A 21,301-nucleotide genomic window follows, 5' to 3' on the forward strand; every position below is an offset into this window, starting at 1 on the left:
TTGGGCCTAAACTGGAAGTCGGGCAACTCCTGAAGGGTCCCATATTGGAGAAAGTGCAGGCCGGGCTGAGGGATGCCTCCCCACAACCATGCAGAATTTTGTGCACCAGGCCACTAACTTTTATATAAAAAGACCTTGTAAAAATAATTCTTATCTTCTTTTAGCCCCTCCACATAGTTTACTTACTTTTCTACAGATGTTTCTTATAAAAGCATGGAAGCTCTGCCATTTCTTTGGGTCTTTACAACATACAAGGGCCTCACAAAAAACTTACATAAGTTTGTATGCCTTTCTATTGTTAATCAGTCTTACATCAATTTAACTCTTAGGGTCCAGCCAAGAGAAACACTAAGGAGGTAGAGGTAAAAATTTACCTCCCTTTCAGACTCTGTTTTACTTCTTCCTTTATGTGAATTTCATTTTCCTGGCTATTTTCCTGTCTTTCTGTAAACCCTTTAATATTCATTAGACTCTATTTTCACTTTGGGCACTTTTTACATTCATTTCTCATTTCTGACATCTTTTTTCCCCTTCCATTAATTTCTTGAGTTCAATCACTCCTTTTTTATTTATCTTAGTTTTTGTCCATTTTGCATTTCTAAATCAGAGTGGTTTTTCATATCCTCAAATAGCTGAGTGTCCTTAATTCTGTTTGGAATGTAAACTTAATACTTCTAGTTCATTGTTATGTTGTAAGGGAGGATTTTTCTTAATTGCTGGTTATGATTTCTCTTTTTCTAATTTTCTGCAATATTTCTTCACTGACTTTCCTTTCCTTTGCCAATTTTTGTGATATGGGAGCGTTTTATAAAATCCCTATTTTAAAAGGTGCCCTTTTCTGTTATTCTAGCAAAGTCCAGGTAATTTAGTTTTCTGTCAGTATATTTGTTTTGGTGGCCAGAAAGAAGTTATGAATCCTCTTTGTTTTATAGAACCCTGAGTCCCACCCACCTCACTTTTCTTCTTCATTGATAAAAAGCACTTCTTTTCTTTTTTGCTTTTTTTCTCCAGAAGCTATACTTGGGGAAGACTGCCCCAGTTAGTGATGCCTACCCTTTTAAATCATTCTGGCCCCTTTAAATCATGCCTGTGTCTTTGAATGGTACACCTGGTTCTGTATTATGTCTGCTTCTTTAAGTCACATGTACTTTAAAATCCCTTTCCTATACTCCATGCTCTGATCTGCTTGAACATTTTTTCAGCATTTAAAAATTTAGGCTGGATTTAATATTTCTGTTACAGAGAACTGGAGAAGAACCAAGCAATTGTTAGAGAGATGAAGTTACATTTATTATGCCCAGGCCCAGAGGAAAATGTCTTCAAATTCTGGGCCCCAGCATGGAGGAACTTTCCCTATTTATATGTTTTTACCTTCTTTGTCTCCCAAATATGGGGTGTTTCTGGCCCCCTTTGCAAGTTTTTTTTTTTTTTTAATTGATTATGGTATCACATAATTGTCCTCATCCCCCAATCCCATCCCAAACCCCTCCCTACATATGCCCTCATCCCCCCTTGTCCATGGCCACTGGCCAGGACCATATGCGTGCACACAAGTCCTTTGGTTGATCTCTTCCCCTTTACCCCCACCCTCCTCTACTTTCCCTCTGAGGTTTGAGGGTTTGAGAGTCTGATCACTGCTTCTCTTTCTCTGGGTCTGTTTTTTTTTTTTTTTTAAATATATTTTATTGAATTTTTACAGAGAGGAAAGGAGAGGGATAGAGAGTTAGAAACATCGATGAGAGAGAGTCATCAATCAGCTGCCTCTTGCACACCCGCAACCGGGGATGTGCCCGCAACCAAGGTACATGCCCTTGACTGGAATCGAACCCGGGACCTTTCAGTCCGCAGGCTGATGCTCTATCTACTGATCCAAACCAGTTTCAGCATCTCTGGGTCTGTTTTTGTTCATCAGTCTATGTTGTTCATCATTTCCTCTAGATGTGTGAGATCATGTGATCTAAGAAATACCCTTATAAGAACCTAAACTGAGACAAGCCATAATGGTTATGTTCTTAAGGAGCCCCTATGTGCTGGGGCCTTGAGACCTCAACCAAAGGCTTGGCCTGGTGCCAGCACTGATAATTTTGTCTGGGAAAAGGTTAATGGCCTCTCTGAAGTGGGAGTAGTCTTATTTTCCTTATTATTTAAGCAAGCAAGCATTTACAGAGGCCAAATAGCAGGGTTAAAATTTCAAACAGCAGTTTTTATATGAGATGGATGCTTCATTTCTAGTGGCCATTCAAAATCACCCATAGACACCTCCCTCTCTTCAGTCTTCTCTGCAGTTTCTCTTGGTCTGTTTTCTTCACTAAGAGCCTTGTAGCAGAGCAGAGGTGAGGCAGATGTATAAGGAATTGGGCACTAGAACATGTTGATTTCCCCCCCGTTTACTCACAGGTATTTTGCAGTTTTGGAATTTTCTTCCTCCAGGTACGTGTGCAGAACTTCCATAGTCAGGAAGTTGTTTCTTATTGCTTTCAGTTTGGGAGACTGATCATGACATAGCTGCCATTGTTTTTGCTGCTTCGAAATGTGTAGAGAGCAATTTTTTACTCCATGTGATGTACCGGAGGATGGAGAAAGAGAGGATGCAAATTTTTCAGTTGAAAACAATGGCAAGATGAAGGGGAAACCTGGGCTCTAGTGCACTGTTACCAAGAATGTGGAAACAGGAGGGAAGAAAGCCTTTAGTTTTGTGTATCCAGGGTCAAACTCAAGCTCCGACTTCTCTCTTGATTCTCAAACCTGACTAGCCATAGTTTGGGTTTTTTTGTTTTGTTTTTTGTTTTTTGGGGGGGTGGTGGTGGTGGGAGATGGGAGAGGGAGACACAAACAGATGGGTTACAAAACTGATAAAAAGTATCATCTTCAGGTGAAACTCTTCAAGCCCCCAACATTATAAAAATGAACATACTAATCAGCTATAAGGCAAAATTAAATAAACTCACGTATCCAGAGCAAGTTTAATTAAATTTTTTTTTTTAAAAGACCCTAATACTAAATAGTAAGTTATGCTCGGGACACCATCACTGAGTTAAAAAAGGAACAAGAGTTGAGGAAAAAAATCCAGTGACTGACTGAGCTAGCTCTACTGTAGTTAAACACAATTTCCTTAATATGTCACACACCTCCAAAATTAAAGACTGAGCCACTATCCACTTGCCTCTAGAAACAACTCTGGAATGTGTGACCTGAACCACTGACATTTAGCAGACAAGGACAAATCTGGGATGTTTAATTCTATTATGACCCAAGATATTTTATTTCCTCACCATGCTATCTACCCACCCTGAACAAATCTGACTCCAAAGATAGAGCACTGATAAAATGTGATACTCCAATTACATTAATGTTTTAAGTGGCCACACCTTACCTGTGGTATTTATCAAGTGCTTTCAGAGAGAAGGGCAGTTATTACTCTACTTCTATAGATGTGAAAACCCAGGTTAAATCATAAAGAGTCAAAGATGACACTGAAAGTTCTTGCCTTGAATTCTTTAACCATATGGCAAAGACAGATCAGATGTAAGAAAGTTCTAAATCCCAGCTATAACATGCTAAGCATTTCCTTGGGCCAGAGCACCAAGTGGGGAGGTAGAGCTGAAGCCATGGGCCTGAAGAAGCCATGGGTCAAGGTCAGGCTCCAGGGTGAGTGAAGTTTATGAAAGGAGACACAAGCCACTTGCTGCTGGCAATGGCTGATGCTAAAGATGTACATGGAACACATTGAGAGAAATACAAAAGCCAGGCTGCCTGTCAGTTCGGAGAGTAGGAACTCCTAATTCACCACAGAGATCTGCCATTTCGGACTGAGTGCTGAAGTGACTGGAAAACTACCAGGGCGGCGGGGAAGTTGTAGGGAGCGCTGAGCAGGAGAAAAGAGAACTTACATTAGGTGAGCTTGCAAACCAAAATTCTAAAGCACACGAAGAAAACGAAGCCTATATCAGACAGCTACAAAATGATCACTAGAAGATTAAGACAAAATTAAAATAATAGAACACACAAAAAAAGACTTAAAAGCAAATATGTTTCATACTCCCAAAGATTTTTAAAATTTGGTATCTTGGAAATAAAAAACAAACGAACACATATATACGGTACCCATTAAATTAAAACTCAATAATGGGGATAAGTACCAGAAAGAGTGCTTACAAAATCTAGTGCTGAAGAATTTATTCTGAATCTTTAAGAGACAAGGAGAATAGATTGAAAGACTCTAATATATGCCTAATAGGAGAGGGGGGGAAAAAGTGGGGATAATTGAGATTTAATATATAATGGTTAACAATTTTTCAGAACTAATTAAAGATGAGTCCTCCGATGATCTAGTCTCAGAGAATAATTTTTTTTTAAATCCACACCTACACATCACTGAAAAACTATTGGGTCGGCAGCTAAGTAATTGCGGGTTTCACACATACATGCTTCAGTTGAATTTTTAGGTTTGCAGACGTAGTACAAATGTAAAACACATTTTGTTATTTGATAGTTGGCTATTCAGCTGTTAATCAGTAAAAAAAGTTTTTTGATCTGTTTTGTAGTTTTCGTTTGGCATTCATTGAAAAATGGAAAATCAAAAGGAACATTTTCGTCATATTTTGCTTTTTTATTTCCGCAAAGGGAAAACGCATCGCAAGCTCATAAAAAGTTATGTGCTGTTTATGGTGACGAAGCCTTAAAAGAACGGCAGTGTCAAAATTGGTTTGCCAAATTTCGTTCTGGTGATTTTTCACTCAAAGATGAAAAACGCTCTGGTCGTCCAGTTGAAGTTGATGACGCCCTAATCAAAGCAATAATCAATTCAGACTGTCACAGTACAACACGTGAGATTGCAGAGAAGCTTCATGTATCACATACATGCATTGAAAATCACTTAAAACAACTTGGCTATGTTCAAAAACTCGATACATGGGTTCCTCACGAACTGAAAGAATCACAGTTAACGCAACGCATTAGCAGCTGCGATTTGCTAAAGAAACGTAATGAAAATGATCCATTTTTAAAACGACTGATAACTGGCGATGAAAAATGGGTTGTTTACAACAATATCAAGCGGAAAAGATCGTGGAGCAGGCCAGGTGAACCAACTCAAACAACATCAAAAGCTGATATTCATCAAAAGAAGGTTTTGTTATCAGTTTGGTGGGATTACAAAGGAATTGTCTACTTTGAACTCTTACCACCCAACCGAACGATCAATTCTGATGTCTACATTGAACAACTAACGAAATTAAACAATGCAGTTGAAGAAAAGCGGCCCGAATTGACAAATCGAAAAGGTGTTGTATTCCATCATGACAATGCAAGGCCACACACATCTTTGGTCACTCGGCAAAAATTAATGGAGCTTGGTTGGGATGTTTTGCCACATCCACCATATAGTCCTGACCTTGAACCATCTGATTACTTTTTGTTTCGATCTTTACAAAACTCCTTGAATGGTAAAAATTTCAATAATGATGATGATGTCAAATCGTACCTGATTCAGTTTTTTGCTAATAAAAACCAGAAGTTTTTTGAACATGGGATTATGATGCTGCCTGAAAGATGGCAAAAGGTCATTGATCAAAACGGGCAATACATTACAGAATAAAGTTATTTAGTTCCATGAAAAAATTGTCTTTGATTTTCTTTAAAAAATCCGCAATTACTTAGTTGCCGACCCAATATATAGTACATCAAGCACAAAGATAAAATCTTGTAGACCAGTCAGAGAAAAAGAGATAAATTATCTTCAAGGAAACAGCAAATAATAACTAACAATAGCTGACAATAGCTGTCTTATCAACAAAAATAGATGACAAAAGGCAATGTGTGATAAACCTTCAAACTGTGAAGGAGTATATAATTCTCTTAGCTTACAAGAGTATAAACAAAATGAAGACATTTTAGACCAAGAGTCTACCATTCACAGACCCTCACTGAAAAGAATACTAAAGGATATGAGACTCAGGAAAAACAAACAAAAAAACAAAACAAAACAAAAAAGCATATAAACTCATATGCATTTAAGTACTGAAGATTAATATATATTTAAAAGTAATAACTAACATTTGGTTTTAAGTGAAACAAACAAAAGCAGTACAGAATAATGGGGAAGAAGGGGGTGAGGGGAAGGATGTGCTTAATAGACAGTTAAAATGGGATAAGATTCTTGCTTGTTTCAAAAAGGTAAAGATACTGAAAAATTTTACTTTTACTAGGAAGCTTTATATTTTATATAATTAAAAAAAATGTAAGAGTAACTGCTAAAACAAAACAAAAACAAACTGTATGCTACTGCTTCCAAGCCAGAAAATACATTTATAAAAGAAGATGAAAAATTATCAAGAGACCAGAGAACAAGAAATAGAAAAAAAGAAAAGATAGTAAGGTAATCAAAACACATATACTCCCCTCCACATGCATATAAAGAGATAGTAGCCCAGCCAGTGTGGCTCAGTGTCTGAACATCAACACAGGAATCAAAAGGTCACGGTTTAATTAGGGCACATGGCCAGGTTTCGGGCTCGATCCCCAGGAGGAGATGTGCAGTATGCAGCAGATGGATGATGTTTCTCTCTCATTGATGTTTCTAGCTCTAACTCTCTCTCCTTTACTCTCCCTCTCTTAAAAAATAAATAAATAAAATAAAGAGTTGGTAGAAATAAATCCAGCTACACTAGAAATCACAATAATGTGAGCAGAGTTAACTTACCTATTTAAAATACAATCATGTGTTCTGTTCACAGGGCTCTAATTTCTGCTAAAAACATTAGTATATTTGGGGGTGTTATTGATGCTGAAAAGCAGATGACAGTTCAAATGGGCAATGTCACAAATATTTATTGCCTTTACAAATGATTTTCAAGCTGAAGTTAAATGAGACAAAACAACAATTTGCGATCAGCAGGAAGAGAGTAGAAACATTGGGACTATGGATTAACGTTATTATCCATAAAGAACTACTCTCAGCTTTAAAGAGACAAGAAAAGGCACTGGCACCTAAGTATCACTAGGCCAATTCTTTACTCCAATTTAGTCTGTGTTCTGTTATCAGATCTTTGAACAATGCACCAGATAACCTCTCGTTCGCCAGGGATTGATCAAACTGCCTTACTCTACAGAAAGCTAACCTTCATGCAGACGCTAACTGCATGAAGCCCTGTTTGAAGCTACAGAAATAGTTCCCTGCTGCCACAGCACAATCCTTCCTTTGCAACCTCTGCAGCCATCATTTCCAACTTCCAGCCTAGAAAGAAGCAGAGCGCGAACCTGGAAGGGGACGCTAACCTTACCCTGGAGGCCAGCCTTTTCCCTCCAGGCTAACATAATCCATAAGCTCTCCCACTACTGTCAGCCCTTTGACTACTAAAACGTAGCATTCGTGGATTTCTGAGCTGGAGGAATGAGAAACCTGGGACCTAGGCAGATGTCTAGTACCCAGTCACACTGATTGCAGGTGCCATAGCAGCCCAGACCGGAAACCAGACCTGCTTCCCACCTCCATGCCAGGGCTCCCCCTCTGTGACGTCACATATCAGGTCTACGAGGTAGGAACAACAGGACAGTAAATTGGTTTCTTGTTCCTCCTATTGGCCCAGTTCCCCAGCACCTTTTCTGTTCTAAATCTCCTCACATTGCTGAAGGGTTGAATCCTTACTAGAGATTCTCAGTGGAAGCTTAGAATAATTCCACCTTCCAACCCATCATTCCCTTCCCGGCTGGCACCCTTCCCAGGCTGCTGTGTGCCCCTCTGAGCAGAAAAGCTCCTGCCAACAGTACAGAAGCTTCCTTCACGGGAGCAGCGAGTTCAGCCACCTCACTCCCGATGGCATGTTGTTTCTGAAAGCAGACGCATCTTCAGCCTCCTTTTCAAGGAAGCCGGACCCTCCACCAGGAAGCCGCCCCACTGAGCACAGCCGTGCTCGGTGTGTGGGAAACAGCCGAGTCTCCTTGTTAATAGCTCCAGTCAGAAAGCTTTCCCAGAATAACCACATCTACAAATAAAATTAATGCAAATGCAAAACCACTGGAAAATTCCCAAACCACAGATGTCTCAAGGAGGAGCAGGACCCCGAGTCAGAAACAAGGGTGGAACCCGAAGAGGAGGAAGCTGAGGGAGAGAAGAGAAACGGAGAGCACTCTGTCCAAAGACCATTCCCGGGTTCTGCCTCTGGTCTGACCCAGCTCACCTGGCACTGACTTCTCTCTGCCTGCCCCCACGGGAAGCAGTGACGTGGGATTCTCAGGCCAGAGAGCCCAGGGCCAGACAGCACTGTAATCCCGTCATCCGTGACCCTTTTTTGTGACTGTTAGCAAGGCCAAGGATGTAAACTCCATTCTCTTGGAGAGCAAAAACAAACAAACACACACACACAAACACATAAACAGCTCTCTAGTTAATGGGGTTTTGCCTATGCTTTACAACAGTTAAACACTTTCAAGATGTTCAAAAGAAACCAGGACTTAGTCTCTTTAAGAAATGCAGTTACAGTCTTCAGCCTGGGTGAATGAATTAGGAACAGCTGGGAACAAAGTGACTCTGTGTGCTTCTACTTTAAAAGGAATTTTAAAATCTAAGCCAAGCCCCTCATTGAACAGATAAAGAAATGGGGACCCTCGAGGTTACTTGGCTAGAGCAGGGTCACGTGTTGTCCAGAGGGGGCAGATTGAAGACCAGACCCCAAGTGCCCTCTGTCGAGGGGAGTGGCTGGCTAAGGCAGGAGAGAGGCTGTGGGGCCTGCACATCCCCGAGGGGGCGGAACCTGAGACGGGGAGACGCGGGAGGCCAGGTGTCCACACCACATGGCAGGAAGACAACCCAGAGGTAACTGACTTCCGGGCTCCACCAAGCACCTGAGTGTGAAAGGGAGAGGACACAGCAGAAGAAAACAGCACCAGAAAAAGTGCCAACTTTGAGGTGGCTCAGTTCACTTCACAGTCAGGTATGTGGGAAGTGCAGGCACATAAGGAAAAGTGAAGAAAAGAGAAAAATAACCAAGCTGGTTAAACTAGTAACTAGGTGTCTGTCATAATTAAAAAAAAACAAAACATGTTTTCTTCACATTTTCCACCTCGGTGGAAATATATTCTCTTATCATATACGTGTTTCTGGCCTTGGTTCTTGAAAATCTTTATCAGAAACACTTTGGATGTGAGCCATAATGCAGATTCCTGGTGCTCCTGCAGAGTCACTGACGCAGAATCTCTCCAAAACCCGAATTTTAAACAGGCTTCCCATGGACACTGACATTTAGTAACCAGCACATGCCTATTCCTGTTGCTGATGAATTAGATAAACCTATTTGCCCTCCAGCCCTCCCCACTCCCAATTCAGAGTTAAAGATCCTGAGGGGCAGGGCAGTGAGTGCCCTCAAATCACAGAGGCTGCTCAGCTCTGGCAGGCCTTGCTGCCAGGCCTTCTCTCCCCACTAGGCATGTAGGACTGAACAGGGCTAGGACAGTGGTTGGCAAACTCATTAGTCAACAGAGCCAAATATCAACAGTACAATGACTGAAATTTCTTTTGAGAGCCAAATATTTTGACAGAAATTTCAGAGGGGCAGGCAGGACATGTAGCGAGGACTTTGGGTAACATGATCAGCCTCTCTCTCTTTTTAAAAAAATATATATTTCATTGACTTTTTATAGAGAGGAGGGAGAGGGATAGAGAGTTAGAAACATCAATGAGAGAAAAACATCAATCAGCTGCCTCCTGCACACCACCCACTGGGGATGTGCCCGCACCCAAGGCACATGCCCCTGACCAGAATCGAACCCACGATCCTTGAGTCCGCAGGCCAATGCTCTATCCACTGAACCAAACCAGTTAGGTCATGATCAGCCTCTCGATAGATGTGATGTGGCAGCAACATGAGCTGGCTCTCTGCTTGGCCCCGTCCTCCACATTTTCCTCAAGAAGATGGCAAAACAACAGAGACCAGTACGAAGGGAGGAAGAGGAAGGGAGAATCCAGACCACAGAGGAGTAGTAAACTAAGGGTACCTGCTTATTTCCCCAAACCACAGAACACCTCATCCTTTCACACCCAAATTGCTGAGGCAATTCTCAGAAATCTGTTTTGAGGAGAGAGACTGAAAATAGAGCAGTAATCGCTACCTGTGAGACTTGGATTTCCTAAATATTATGAGTAGCGTTCAAGTCTTGGATTATCTCTGGCCCCTGAGGACAGAGGCATTATTAGGAAGGAGACTGACATACCTCGGGGACCAAGGCTGCCAATAACTCACCTCTCAGTTCTCTGGAACGAGCACGTAGGTCTCCACGAGAGCTGAGTGAAGGTCTAGCTGGTGCCTGCCCATCTCCTGCAGGCCTACCTGCCTCCTGATCACACCCGCAGCTACCCGTGGACACCTGGAATGGCTCACAGCCTCCCTTCCCATCCACTGTCACCTAACAACAGGACTTTTATTAGGTGTACCGGTTAATAATAGCAGATTCTGTGATATAAGAAAACACAATAATTTCAAGAGAAACATCAAAAGTGCTTTATTCAAAGTAATGTCCATCGCTAGCTACACATTTCCCCCATCTTTCAGGTAATTTGTGGATACCGTCCCAATAGAACTTTTCTTGTTTTGAGGCAAATCATTCAGAGACCCAATTTTCCACTTCTTCAAATGTTTTGAAGTGCTTCTCAGAAAGTGAGTGTGCATCATCGATCGGAACAAGTGGTAATCTGAAGGAGCAAGGTCTGGTGAATAATTCCCAGGTAAGATCTGTTAACATGTCTTTAACTGGTTTTGAAGTGTGTGATGGTGCAACATCAGTAAGCAAAATTACTTTGCCATGACTTCTGGTGGATCCTGGTCGTTCCAAAGCATAGTTCAAATTGATTATTTGTTGTTGGTAACAAAGCCCCAGGCCGGAATTACAGTGCAGATACCCACTGTGCTCAACCTTGCCCACATCCCTCCAATCCCAACTTGCCTGTGGAGTCCACCTTGTCTCAACAGGTAAGGCTCCGCCTCTGTCCCGGAGTGTGTACGGCTTACACTAGCCCCGTCTTCGGGACATCTCCAGAATGTCAAGTGGCAACGCCAATGTGCGCTCTATTTGTGTATCCTCCCACCACAGCCAGTCAGCCCACATGCTTTCCCCGCCCAAGCACTGTTCTGAGTTCTGTTGACACAATATTGAACAAGAACAGACATTCCCTCTCTTTTCAGTTAACACACATTTCAGAAGAGGAAAAGGACAAATAAATGAACAAGATAAGGTTATAGAATATGCTGATGGGGAGAGAGGGATTCTATGAGGAGTGTCAGGCAAGGCCTCTTAGGGGAGGAGGTACCTGAGCTGAGACAGAAAGAAGGTCCAGACCTGAAATCTAGTCCAGAACACCTCCTTTTGGCAAAGAAAACCTCCAGTACACAGACTCTAGGGCCAGAACCAGCTTGTGCTGGGAGCAGGAAAGAAGGCCAGTGTGTCTGGAACAGAGTGAGAGGGAGAGAGCAGGGCATGAGGCCAAAGGGCAAGGCAGGGACACCTGCTGCGGGCTTTGTGGGCCAAGTTCAGATGTTTGGATTTTACTCTCACTGCAATAAAAAGTCATGGAAGAGTTTTAACAGATTGTGACACGGTAAGTCCCTGGGAAATCAACAACTCTAGAATGTGCCCAGCAATACATCAGTGATTCTCCACCAAATCCTCCAGTCTCTCCGCTCAGGCATGTTCAGGTATGTAACCCAGTGCAAGTTAAATTATGACAAATCCACCCAAAGATATCCCTATTGTCTTGAGCGAAATGTTATACTGTAACTTAAGAAATGACAATTTCATATATGTTAATAGCTCTAATTAATAAGATAAATCTCTCCTTTTGGGATTTCGCAGTGATAAGGCTCAAGTGGTAGTGCCACTTGAATCCTCAGAAATGAGAAATCACATTTTTACAAAAAGAGCAGAAGGAAAAAGCACCATTGCTCACAGTAACTGACTCGCCTGCATTACAAGAGAACTGGAAATGTAAAGATGGTATCTTTGACAAATGTCATTCTATTATTCTACAGCTCTTGCCAGTACAGCACTTTAAAGAACTGCATTAAAGTAGCTCCCAATTGAAAAAGTAAATCCCAAGTACAGGCAGAATTAGCAGCCCCGGTCCTCAATCTGACAGTAAATGATTAAGGGGGTGTTACAAAGACGAAGAAGCAGGGCTCTCTTTCTAATCCTGACAGACATCCTCCCCTTCTCACTAATCCTCTATTTTGGAGTGAAGGCCCGAATAGGGAAGTCGATTCCTGGTAATAGCCACAATAGGAATGCGTCTTCCAGGGCCAGGAGCAGGGGAAAATCTCTTCAGCAGACAATGTTCAGAAATTTGTGACAAGTTTCTCTGTACCTTTGAAGTCGGGCAACTGTTTGTGCTCCTGACAATAATATTCAGCAAAGGAACTGAGACCAGAGGAAGTACCATCATTAATAGAGAGGGTCATTCAGTAATTAACAGGCTTTACAAGCTGACAACTCTAACCCCTGATTAGAGGTGAGAGGACAGACACTAACACCACCAAGAGCAGGGCAGGCTTTCCTGGCCCTGCGTTTACATGAGCCTGAGCTGAGGTCCTCAAAGGCAGCAAGGCCGCCTGCCTCGTCGCCTGGAGAAGAATACAGATGGAGCCTCCTCTCGATTCCCCCACCCCCGGTTTAGATTCCTCTTCCACCTTTCATCTCTAAGAGTTGCATTGAGGGTACTTTGTAATATAATTATCCTCAATTTATATCACACACAGATGTTGGTTCCATCTTCCCCAATATTCTGTGTAAAGTCCTTGAAGTCAGAGTCATCTCTCTCTCTCTCTCCACTCACCCATCATATAAAAATTTCACACTGTACACGAGGGAACGAATAAGAAAATAATTGTCTTCCAGCTTCTCTCCCCAAAGGTAAACATTGTTAAATTTCTTTTTAAAAAAAATATATTTTATTGATTTTTTACAGAGAGGAAGAGAGAGGGATAGAGAGTTAGAAACATCCACGAGAGAGAATCATCAATCAGCTGCCTCTTGCACACCCCCTACTGGGGATGTGCCCGCAACCAAGGTACATGCCCTTGACCAGAATCGAACCTGGGACCTTTCAGTCCGCAGGCCAACGCTCTATCCACTGAGCCAAACCGGTTTCGGCAATTGTTAAATTTCTTAACCTCCCTTCAAAAAAAGTTTGTGGGCATATATAAACTTTTGTGTTATCCAGTATTCAATCCCAAGAGCAAAAATTTGAAGAAAGATTGATAGAATTTTAAATCATTTCTGGTTCAGGGCAGCATACAAATAAACAATTATAAATTACTACAGAAAAAGGGAAGATGTGGATATTCCAAGATAGATACAACTGGCCTCCATCTACCACTGACTCACACCCCCACTTCCCAAGACTTGGGCGAGTACTGCATTCAGGTGGTGGATGCAGTTACCTGGGCATTTGTCTCTAACATGCTGTGTGGTCCTTGGCCAGCTCAATCCATCTCTCTGGGTCTCAGTTTCCTCTTCTACAAAATAAGGTGTTTTCAAAGGTCCCTTGAGTCCAGTATTAAAGTTGATAATTGAGTAATAAATGATAAATACAAACAGGTACACCATGGCCAAAGTCTAAAATTTGTATCAGGAAGAAAATTACAAAGATAATTATTATAATAAATTACCAGGAGAATATGGATGCAAATTAGATTGCAGCAATTATTTTTTAATCAATTTTGAGCTATAATTCATAGAAAAACTCATGTCTTGTTTTAACACAGAGGTGCACCAAGCAATACACATTGATCTTGAAGTTATCTTAGGATACACACACAACTCTTCAGAAGCAGAACTGACACACATTGACTCATTTCTCACTGTGGCACATGGCTTCTCACCAGGCTCAGAAGGTTTGTGAATATTTTTCCACTGTCAAGACTCATTGATATGTTCAATCACACTCAGTAGCTATTAGGTCACAACTTCAGTGACAAACATCTTCATTCTCATTAGCCACCTCAATGACAATTAGCTGCCTACCAGGGAAGGAGTCTTGTTGCTGTTGGTCCACATTTGGTCCTGTTTGTCCTTTACCTCGAGCATAGACAGATACGCAGGAGAGTGGGAAAGTGGTGGTGGTGGGACCAGGGAGAGAGGGAACAGGTGCTGAGAGTGGGTAGGACACTGTTAAGCATCCACTTGGCAGTTTGACTGCAACCTAAAGATCCTTGTTCAAGGGCAGTGGTTCTCAATCTTTCTAATGCTGAGACCCTTTAATATAGTTCCTTATGCTGTGGTGACCTCCAATCATAAAGTTATTTCCGATGGTCTTAGGCTCTACAGCAGCGGTTCTTACAGCAGCGGTTCTCAACCTGTGGGTGGCCTAAGACCATCAGAAAACACAGATATTTACATTACGATTCATGACAGTAGCAAAATTACAGTTATGAAGTAGCAATGAAAATAATTTTATGGTTGGGGGTCACCACAACATGAGGAACTGTATTAAGGGTTGAGAACATTAGAAAGGTTGAGAACCACTGTTCTAGGGCAAATCTAGAAAAAGGAAGTGGCATTCACAAATGTCTCTGTCAAATGTTCTTGCCTTTTCTCTCAGAGGCAGGAAAGATTAAGGGAACTAACCCTGGAGTTAGAGAAATATGAATTCCATCATTACTGAACAACTGCCTAGAGAATTATGAGCCTCTTTTTTTTTTTGGTTTAAAAAGAGACAGACAAGGCAGTAATACAGGCATTATGCTTATTATTAGTTCAATGTGAAAATCTGGGTTTCTGTGGACTACCTCCTGTGAAAGACAGGCTCCTTAGCAAGCAATTACAAGTAAAACTGAGAAATCACACCCTGGTAGGAACAACGCCTTACCTGAAAGGAATTCATACAGCGCAGGGACGGGGGCAGAGTGGCGTTATTCCCTGATAATATCAACAGCAGCTCCAAGCAGGTTGCAGAGGGCAGGGTCAGAGAGTGGACGCTGATGTCGCTTTCCCAGGAGCTGACAAGCCTGAAAGACATTGGTATGTGCAACGTCATAATTGCATCTGGTCATACTTATTTCAAGAATATAATGGAGAAGAAGAAAACTTCCAGTTGTGGGAGGAAAAACAATGTACAAAAAATAGAAATAAAATTGTTATGCTATAAATTCACAGATTAAATGTCCAAGACATTTTACAGGATTTGGGGTATAAAACAGATGGCTTGGGCATTTTTTTCAGGTCATTTTATACTCAAAGAGCCAAGAAATGCGGTCTTACTTGTGAGGGACCAATCTGGGGTTGGGGAGAATAGCTAACATACCAAATGCTTCCTGTGTTCTATGCTCTGAGCTGCATGTGCATCTTGGTCAACCCTCAGATAACGTGTGAATTGGACCTATTGTCATCCCCATTCCACACATGTGGCAATTGTTTCTGAGCTGGGTATGCCCTTTGGATCATCCAGTTCAGTGATGTTCAGACGTTTAAAAAGCGATCGAATCCTTGTAACAGCCCTCATTCATAACCCAAAGAAAAGCAAGCTGGTGTTAGAAGGGTAGGGGTGGCAGCAGGCCCTCCTGGTCTCCAGAGTGGCCTGTAAGCAGCTCTATTTGAAAGTCCTTTCATTTGAGAGACCCAAACTGAGGGCTAGAAAAACAGAGACTTGTCTGAGATGAGGTGGATGTTTAGGAAATTATACAGGTCTGATCCTGGTTTCCTGAATTCCCATCTGGTGCTTAAAGAAAAGGGGAGAATCAGGAAATTGTTATGAGAAAGTGTAATAAGAGTAACATGAGTCTTACGCTATCACTCTTCTATTTACAGTAGTTGAGTACTTCCTGCCTTTGCCCCCACCAAAGTGTCTCTTACCATTGTCCTGATTTTCAAAGAGAAGTGTGTGTGTGTGTGTGTGTGTGTTTACCTTTCTATAAACTTCTCTCTCAGCGGTTACTTTTAATCAAGTCAGTGGTGAATTCTGAAACTGCAGGGAGCAGCAGTGGTTGAGAACATAACAGAGTTGAACACTTTGCATGACAGGTCCTGGCAGATCACTTAGCTGTCTGCATTAGGTTACTCATCATGCTGCTGCATATCTGATGTGGGGTGCGGAGTCAACTCCTCTCTAATGCGACCGGAAGAGGACAGTTTGCTTTCCTGAAAATTGGTCTGTTTCAGCCAGCATATATTTTTTTGTCTCTTTTCAGTGTTTAAAAAACTATTTTATACTGACTGGCTCTGTTATTCTTTCTCCTTTTACTAATTATGTAACACTCTTGACATTTTTCTGGAATGGAAATAAAAAACCTTGTCACCTTGGTAAAAGTCCTATGTAGTACCAGTGCAGTGGTTCCGAGCTCATTCTCCTGGCACCTTCCTTATATTCCCCCCCCCCCCCCCCCCCCCCGCCCCAAACCAGTTGCTTTCCATTCTCTGGCCTGCACTAGGCTACTCACCTGAGTTTGGTCACAGTTTACTGAGCCTGGAAGGCCTGCTTCCCTTATAAGAACTAACTACTTGCTAAACACCATACTTGTATCCATTACCACACTTATCACCACCCTACTTGAGTTCCTGTCTGGGCTGTGTGTCTACATCTCTGACTCATCTGAGATCAGACATGAGCACTGTAACCTGTGGATAACTGTAACTTGGCAGCCTAATGTGGAAATAAAAATTAGATCAGTGTTGTTTTTCCTCAAACACAGCCAGGCTTTAACCTGTTACTGGCTAAAAGCAATAGCCAATTTTCCACTTATTTTTGTATGTCCACGAAGCAATTTAAGTTTTCAGAATTCATACATTTTTACCCCAGCACCTACAAGAGAGCTCTTTAAAGCTATTTTCATTCTTATTTTATAAAAAGTGTCCTGAAAAGGTTTTCACTTTTTTCTGATTTGGAACTCTTGCAGCCAAGGTCACCTGACACTGCCTGGATTGTGAATGTCCCTTGGGAACTCACAGGTGAACCCTAAAAACCTAACAGGGCCAGTCACACTGTATCTTCAGTCGGGGTGTTCAGGGAACACTGCAGCCTGCCCAGGGCTGGCTGGAGCTCACAAGTAAGGATCCTATCAGAGCACATATCATATTTGAGACAGTAGCACTTAAAAAAAAAAAAATATATATATATATATATATATATATATATATATATATATATATTATTGATTTTTTTAGAAAGAGGAAGAGAGAGGGATAGAGAATTAGAAACATTGATGAGAGAGAAACATCCATCAGCTGCCTCTTGCACACTCCTTATTGAGGGTGTGCCTGCAACCAAGGTACATGCCTTTGACCGGAATCGAACCTGGGACCTTTCAGTATGCAGGCCAATGCTCTATCCACTGAGCCAAACTGGTTTTGGCGAGACAGTAGCACTTTTTCATCATATTTTTACTCCTCTTTTGGCAGTATCTTCACTAATAAAAGAGTAACATACAAATTGACTGTACCTTTGCTACACCTACCAGCCAATCAGGAGTGAGTATGCAAAATAACCCAACAAAGATGGTAGGTTAATTTGCATACGCAGCCTAGGAGCTGCTCTGGGCGGCATGGGAAGGCAGAAAGGCGGCTCTGGGCCATAGAGAAAAGGCAAAGGTGGCAGCTGCAGCTGGAGCAAAGCCAGTGCCAGCAGCCAGAGGAAGGAAGGCCTATTCTTGCACGAACCTTCATGCATCAGGCCGCTAGTTATATTTATAAGAGAAAAGGGAAATAGTGAATTATACAAATAGATATTTTTATAACAGACTTATTTTTATGGCTAAAACATGTTCTCCAGAATGTATGTTTAAGTTTTATAAGTATTAGGTTTCTTCTGACTATTGTTTACCCTCTGGCTAATGTGCTCAGATAATGGGCCAGGCACTTTACTTATAGCCATTGTCTAAACCCACAGTAGCCCTGAATGGCAGGCAGTTTTCATCCCACTTTAAAGATGAGGAAATCAAAGGTCAGGGAGGCTAAGCAATTGTCCAAAATCACATAATTAGTGGGTGATGGAACCAATATTCACTCAACTCAGCCCCAGGCTAAAGCTGTGCTCTGTCCACTCTACCACACTGATTGATGAGGACTCTCTACACATCCTCATCCTCTCCAAGCAAAACACCAGTAACATAATCTGCCATTTCCTCTGTATGTTAACTCTTCAGCTTAAAAAGTAATTTTAATACTTAAGAGTTTTATTTCGCTTCTCTGTAAGAATAGTTTTATCCTTCTTAAGCAGCTACTTTATGATACTATATATATTCTAAAACTTGAATTAGAAAGGTAGTAAAGATGGACATAGGAAAATACCCATCTGTCATGTTAAGCAAAATAGTTATATGATGAGAAAAACAGGTTAGAAGGCAATACAATAAACATAAATGGTTATTTCTATTAGAGGGTGGTAATAATCTGATTTTTATATTTTCTTCCTTAAGCTTTCTTATTTTCCAAGTATTATTTTTACAATTAGGAACAAGGTCATGTTAGGATGTAGATGTGATTTTTGGCAGAGAGAGAGGCATGTTTACATGCTGCTTAGAGGTGTCAATAGGCTGCTAACTAGCTGTGGTGTGAACTATCACAAAGGACACTCAAATAGAAATTAAAACACATCAGCACTGCCTTGCCACTCACCATCAAGTGATCTTTGACAAGCATTCTTGGACAGGCCTACCTGCCTCATATGACCCTGAAGTTCATATACAACCTACCCAATGTATCAAACCCACCAAAATTTATACAGAAGGTGTTTCACCACACTACTAATAAACCATAGTTACAAGAAAAGACAAATTACTTAAACATGTTAATTATTCATGTTGCTATGTAACCACAAATTTTAGCCTGGAATGTAAATTCAACATTGGCATTTTAAATTGAAGCTTTACAGTATTTTTTAATTTAATAATTTTCATCTCTATTGAAGCTCAAAAAGCTGAAGAATGTTGTCCTGATCACATACTTAGTGAGGGATGGAAAAGAAACTCAAGCATGATCTCCACCTAAGTTTCATTCTATTTTTACCATACTACACACAAGGCAAAAGTCTACTAGATATTTTTTAACTAGTTCTATCCAATAAAATTCAAAGAATAAGAACAAACAAGTAAATTTGAAATATCTTAGAACACCCCATTTAAAAAAATCATTTGAACCTCATTATTTTTTAAATTAGCTGGACTCAATGTAGCTGAAATTCCCAATATTCATCCTTTTTCCCTCAGCATATTTTTCAAAGCCATAGGACTTACTTTTTTTAAAGTTAAAATTTATGATCTTAATCATATAAAAATTATTTTAATCACATGAAACATCCATATATGGGGACATGAAAAATAAAAACAGCTGCTTTGGAAAGATAGAGCTATGGGAAACCTGTTCCCAAAATTTCAGCTAATGTTTTCATATTTTAAAAAATTTACTAGTAGTTAGAAACAAAGAAAAGAGAGCAAAAAGGAAAGAGAGAGAAATGGTCTGTTGTACTTAAAAGTAGGTTTACCTTAAAACAGTTACAGACTCATTATGTGGCACTTAGGGCACGTACTGATTAAGCCAGAGTTGATATTTGAGACTGTTCATCCAAGTCTCAAATCAGTACAAATTTCATTAATGATAAAAACAGAGGATTATAACAATCCAGCATTTGGATTATTTCTGGTATTTCCTGCAAAGATATCACAGACTATTAGACTTAAGTCAGTAATCTTCCATTATAAGATCAATATGAGAAATATTTCAAAAGAAACAACAAAACTAAACATCAATTGAAACCTATTTCTGTGACTTTAAAGTACTGAGAGAGGAAAAGCTTTCCTGGGAGACCAGGGCTGTCAGCCAGGTGACCTTAGTCCAAGAGACCAAAATGCAAGTGGAGGACACACCATCCTTCTTCCTAAACTTCTGCCTTGACAAAATCCCCTAGAGAAGCAACCACGACCTATTTATTTTGAAAGAGGCAACAAGAAGGGGAAAAAATTCAGTTCTATCACTTCTAACAAAAGTGGTGAAATAATAAATCAACCACCAATCAATATCAAGAAAGGACTTGAGAAAATAGAAAAGTGATACAGTCTTCTAGGAAACACAGAGGTTGTTTAATGTAATAGGTGAAAATAACAAAGAGACATGATACAACGCCACCACCAAAAATTAAAATATTTCAAATGAGTCCAAATAACTGTATAGAGAAGAGAAAATAATATAGTAGGGAAGAGCTAGCTTACTTAGACTCTTCAGTCCTAGAAAGAGCTAAGAAAGCAAATAACCTATTAATGATGTTAAAATACAACACTGTTCATACCTATGGATTTTTAAAATCCAATTTCAAAGCTATCACAATGATAAGCCCATCAATTTATGCTCTCCTCTTCCCAAAAGCAGCCTGAAGTGACTTCTGAAAATGGCTTGCTATTCACTTAACCCAGAAAACCCCACAAAATCATGCAATCAAGACGTTCAAATCATTCTGTTCACTTTAAGAACACTTGTGAAACTGCCCAGCCCATGCCACTTTACTAAGCAATGTGTGCCGTTCTGTCCTTACAATAGTAGAGTTGGGAGGTATGCCCACGCCACACAGTGGGGCTGGACACAGAGTTGGTGGCCCAAAAAGACTACTGAATTTTTGCTGCATATGTTTGAAAATGCAGAGAGCAATGCTGACCTTAAGGGTTTAGATATAGATTTTCTGGTCCTTGAGCACATCCAGGTGAAGAAAGCTCCCAAATGCTGCACAGAACTTAGAGAGCTTGTGGGCAGACTACCTGGTACTTAAGCTTTCACTGAGATGATCCTCACAGAAAAAGAACAGATTATTCCTAAATCAGAAGAGGCTGCACAGAAAGATACTTAAAATGTGGTAATCATCCCTATATAATATATGTGTGTGAACTGAGACAGGGGGCATGTGCTAAACATGGTTTATATGCACAGAAGAAAAATATATCTCAGAAGAAATTAAAAAAACAAAACAAAACAAAAACTTAATGGCCCAGAAGTAAATTCAGCATAAAATCTCTCTATATAAAAGCCTAATATGCAAAGTGTCCCCTTGGGAGTTCTACCTACAGGGAGTTCTATCGCTTGCTATGATGTGCACCGACTACCAGGGGGGTGGCACAGAATGAAGGGAGGCCCTGGCCAGCAGTCAGCAGCTGCTAGGGACCCTACCCATGCACAAATTTCATGTACTGGGCCTCTAGTAAATAATAATAAAAGTAAAACAATGTACTATTTAAAAACCAAAAAAAAATACCTTCAAAAATCACAGGCCAAAGGTAGAACCTCTATGATAGAACTCCAATATATTTATAAAAGGAGGACAAACAACAAAAATTTGTTTTTT

General features: G+C 40.7%; 1 protein-coding gene across 2 annotated transcripts in view; it reads right to left on the reverse strand.

Moving 5' to 3' along the window:
- Window positions 1-21,301, reverse strand: part of UBE3D (ubiquitin protein ligase E3D) — a 133,901-nt gene that overhangs the window by 43,451 nt on the left and 69,149 nt on the right. Inside the window, exons 9-10 of one of the 2 annotated variants that reach the window (XM_084890634.1) lie at window positions 14,852-14,990; window positions 13,713-14,350 (exon numbers count right to left, since the gene is read on the reverse strand). In XM_084890634.1, coding sequence (XP_084746760.1) covers window positions 14,225-14,350; window positions 14,852-14,990 — 265 coding nt within the window. In that variant the 3' untranslated portion in view covers window positions 13,713-14,224. Of the gene's footprint in view, window positions 1-13,712; window positions 14,351-14,851; window positions 14,991-21,301 lie in introns of those variants that run through there. The other variant, XM_084890635.1, reaches the window with a different exon arrangement.

This window comes from Pipistrellus hanaki (assembly GCF_964339955.1).
Source record: "Pipistrellus hanaki genome assembly, chromosome: 7".
NCBI lineage: Eukaryota > Metazoa > Chordata > Mammalia > Chiroptera > Vespertilionidae > Pipistrellus > Pipistrellus hanaki.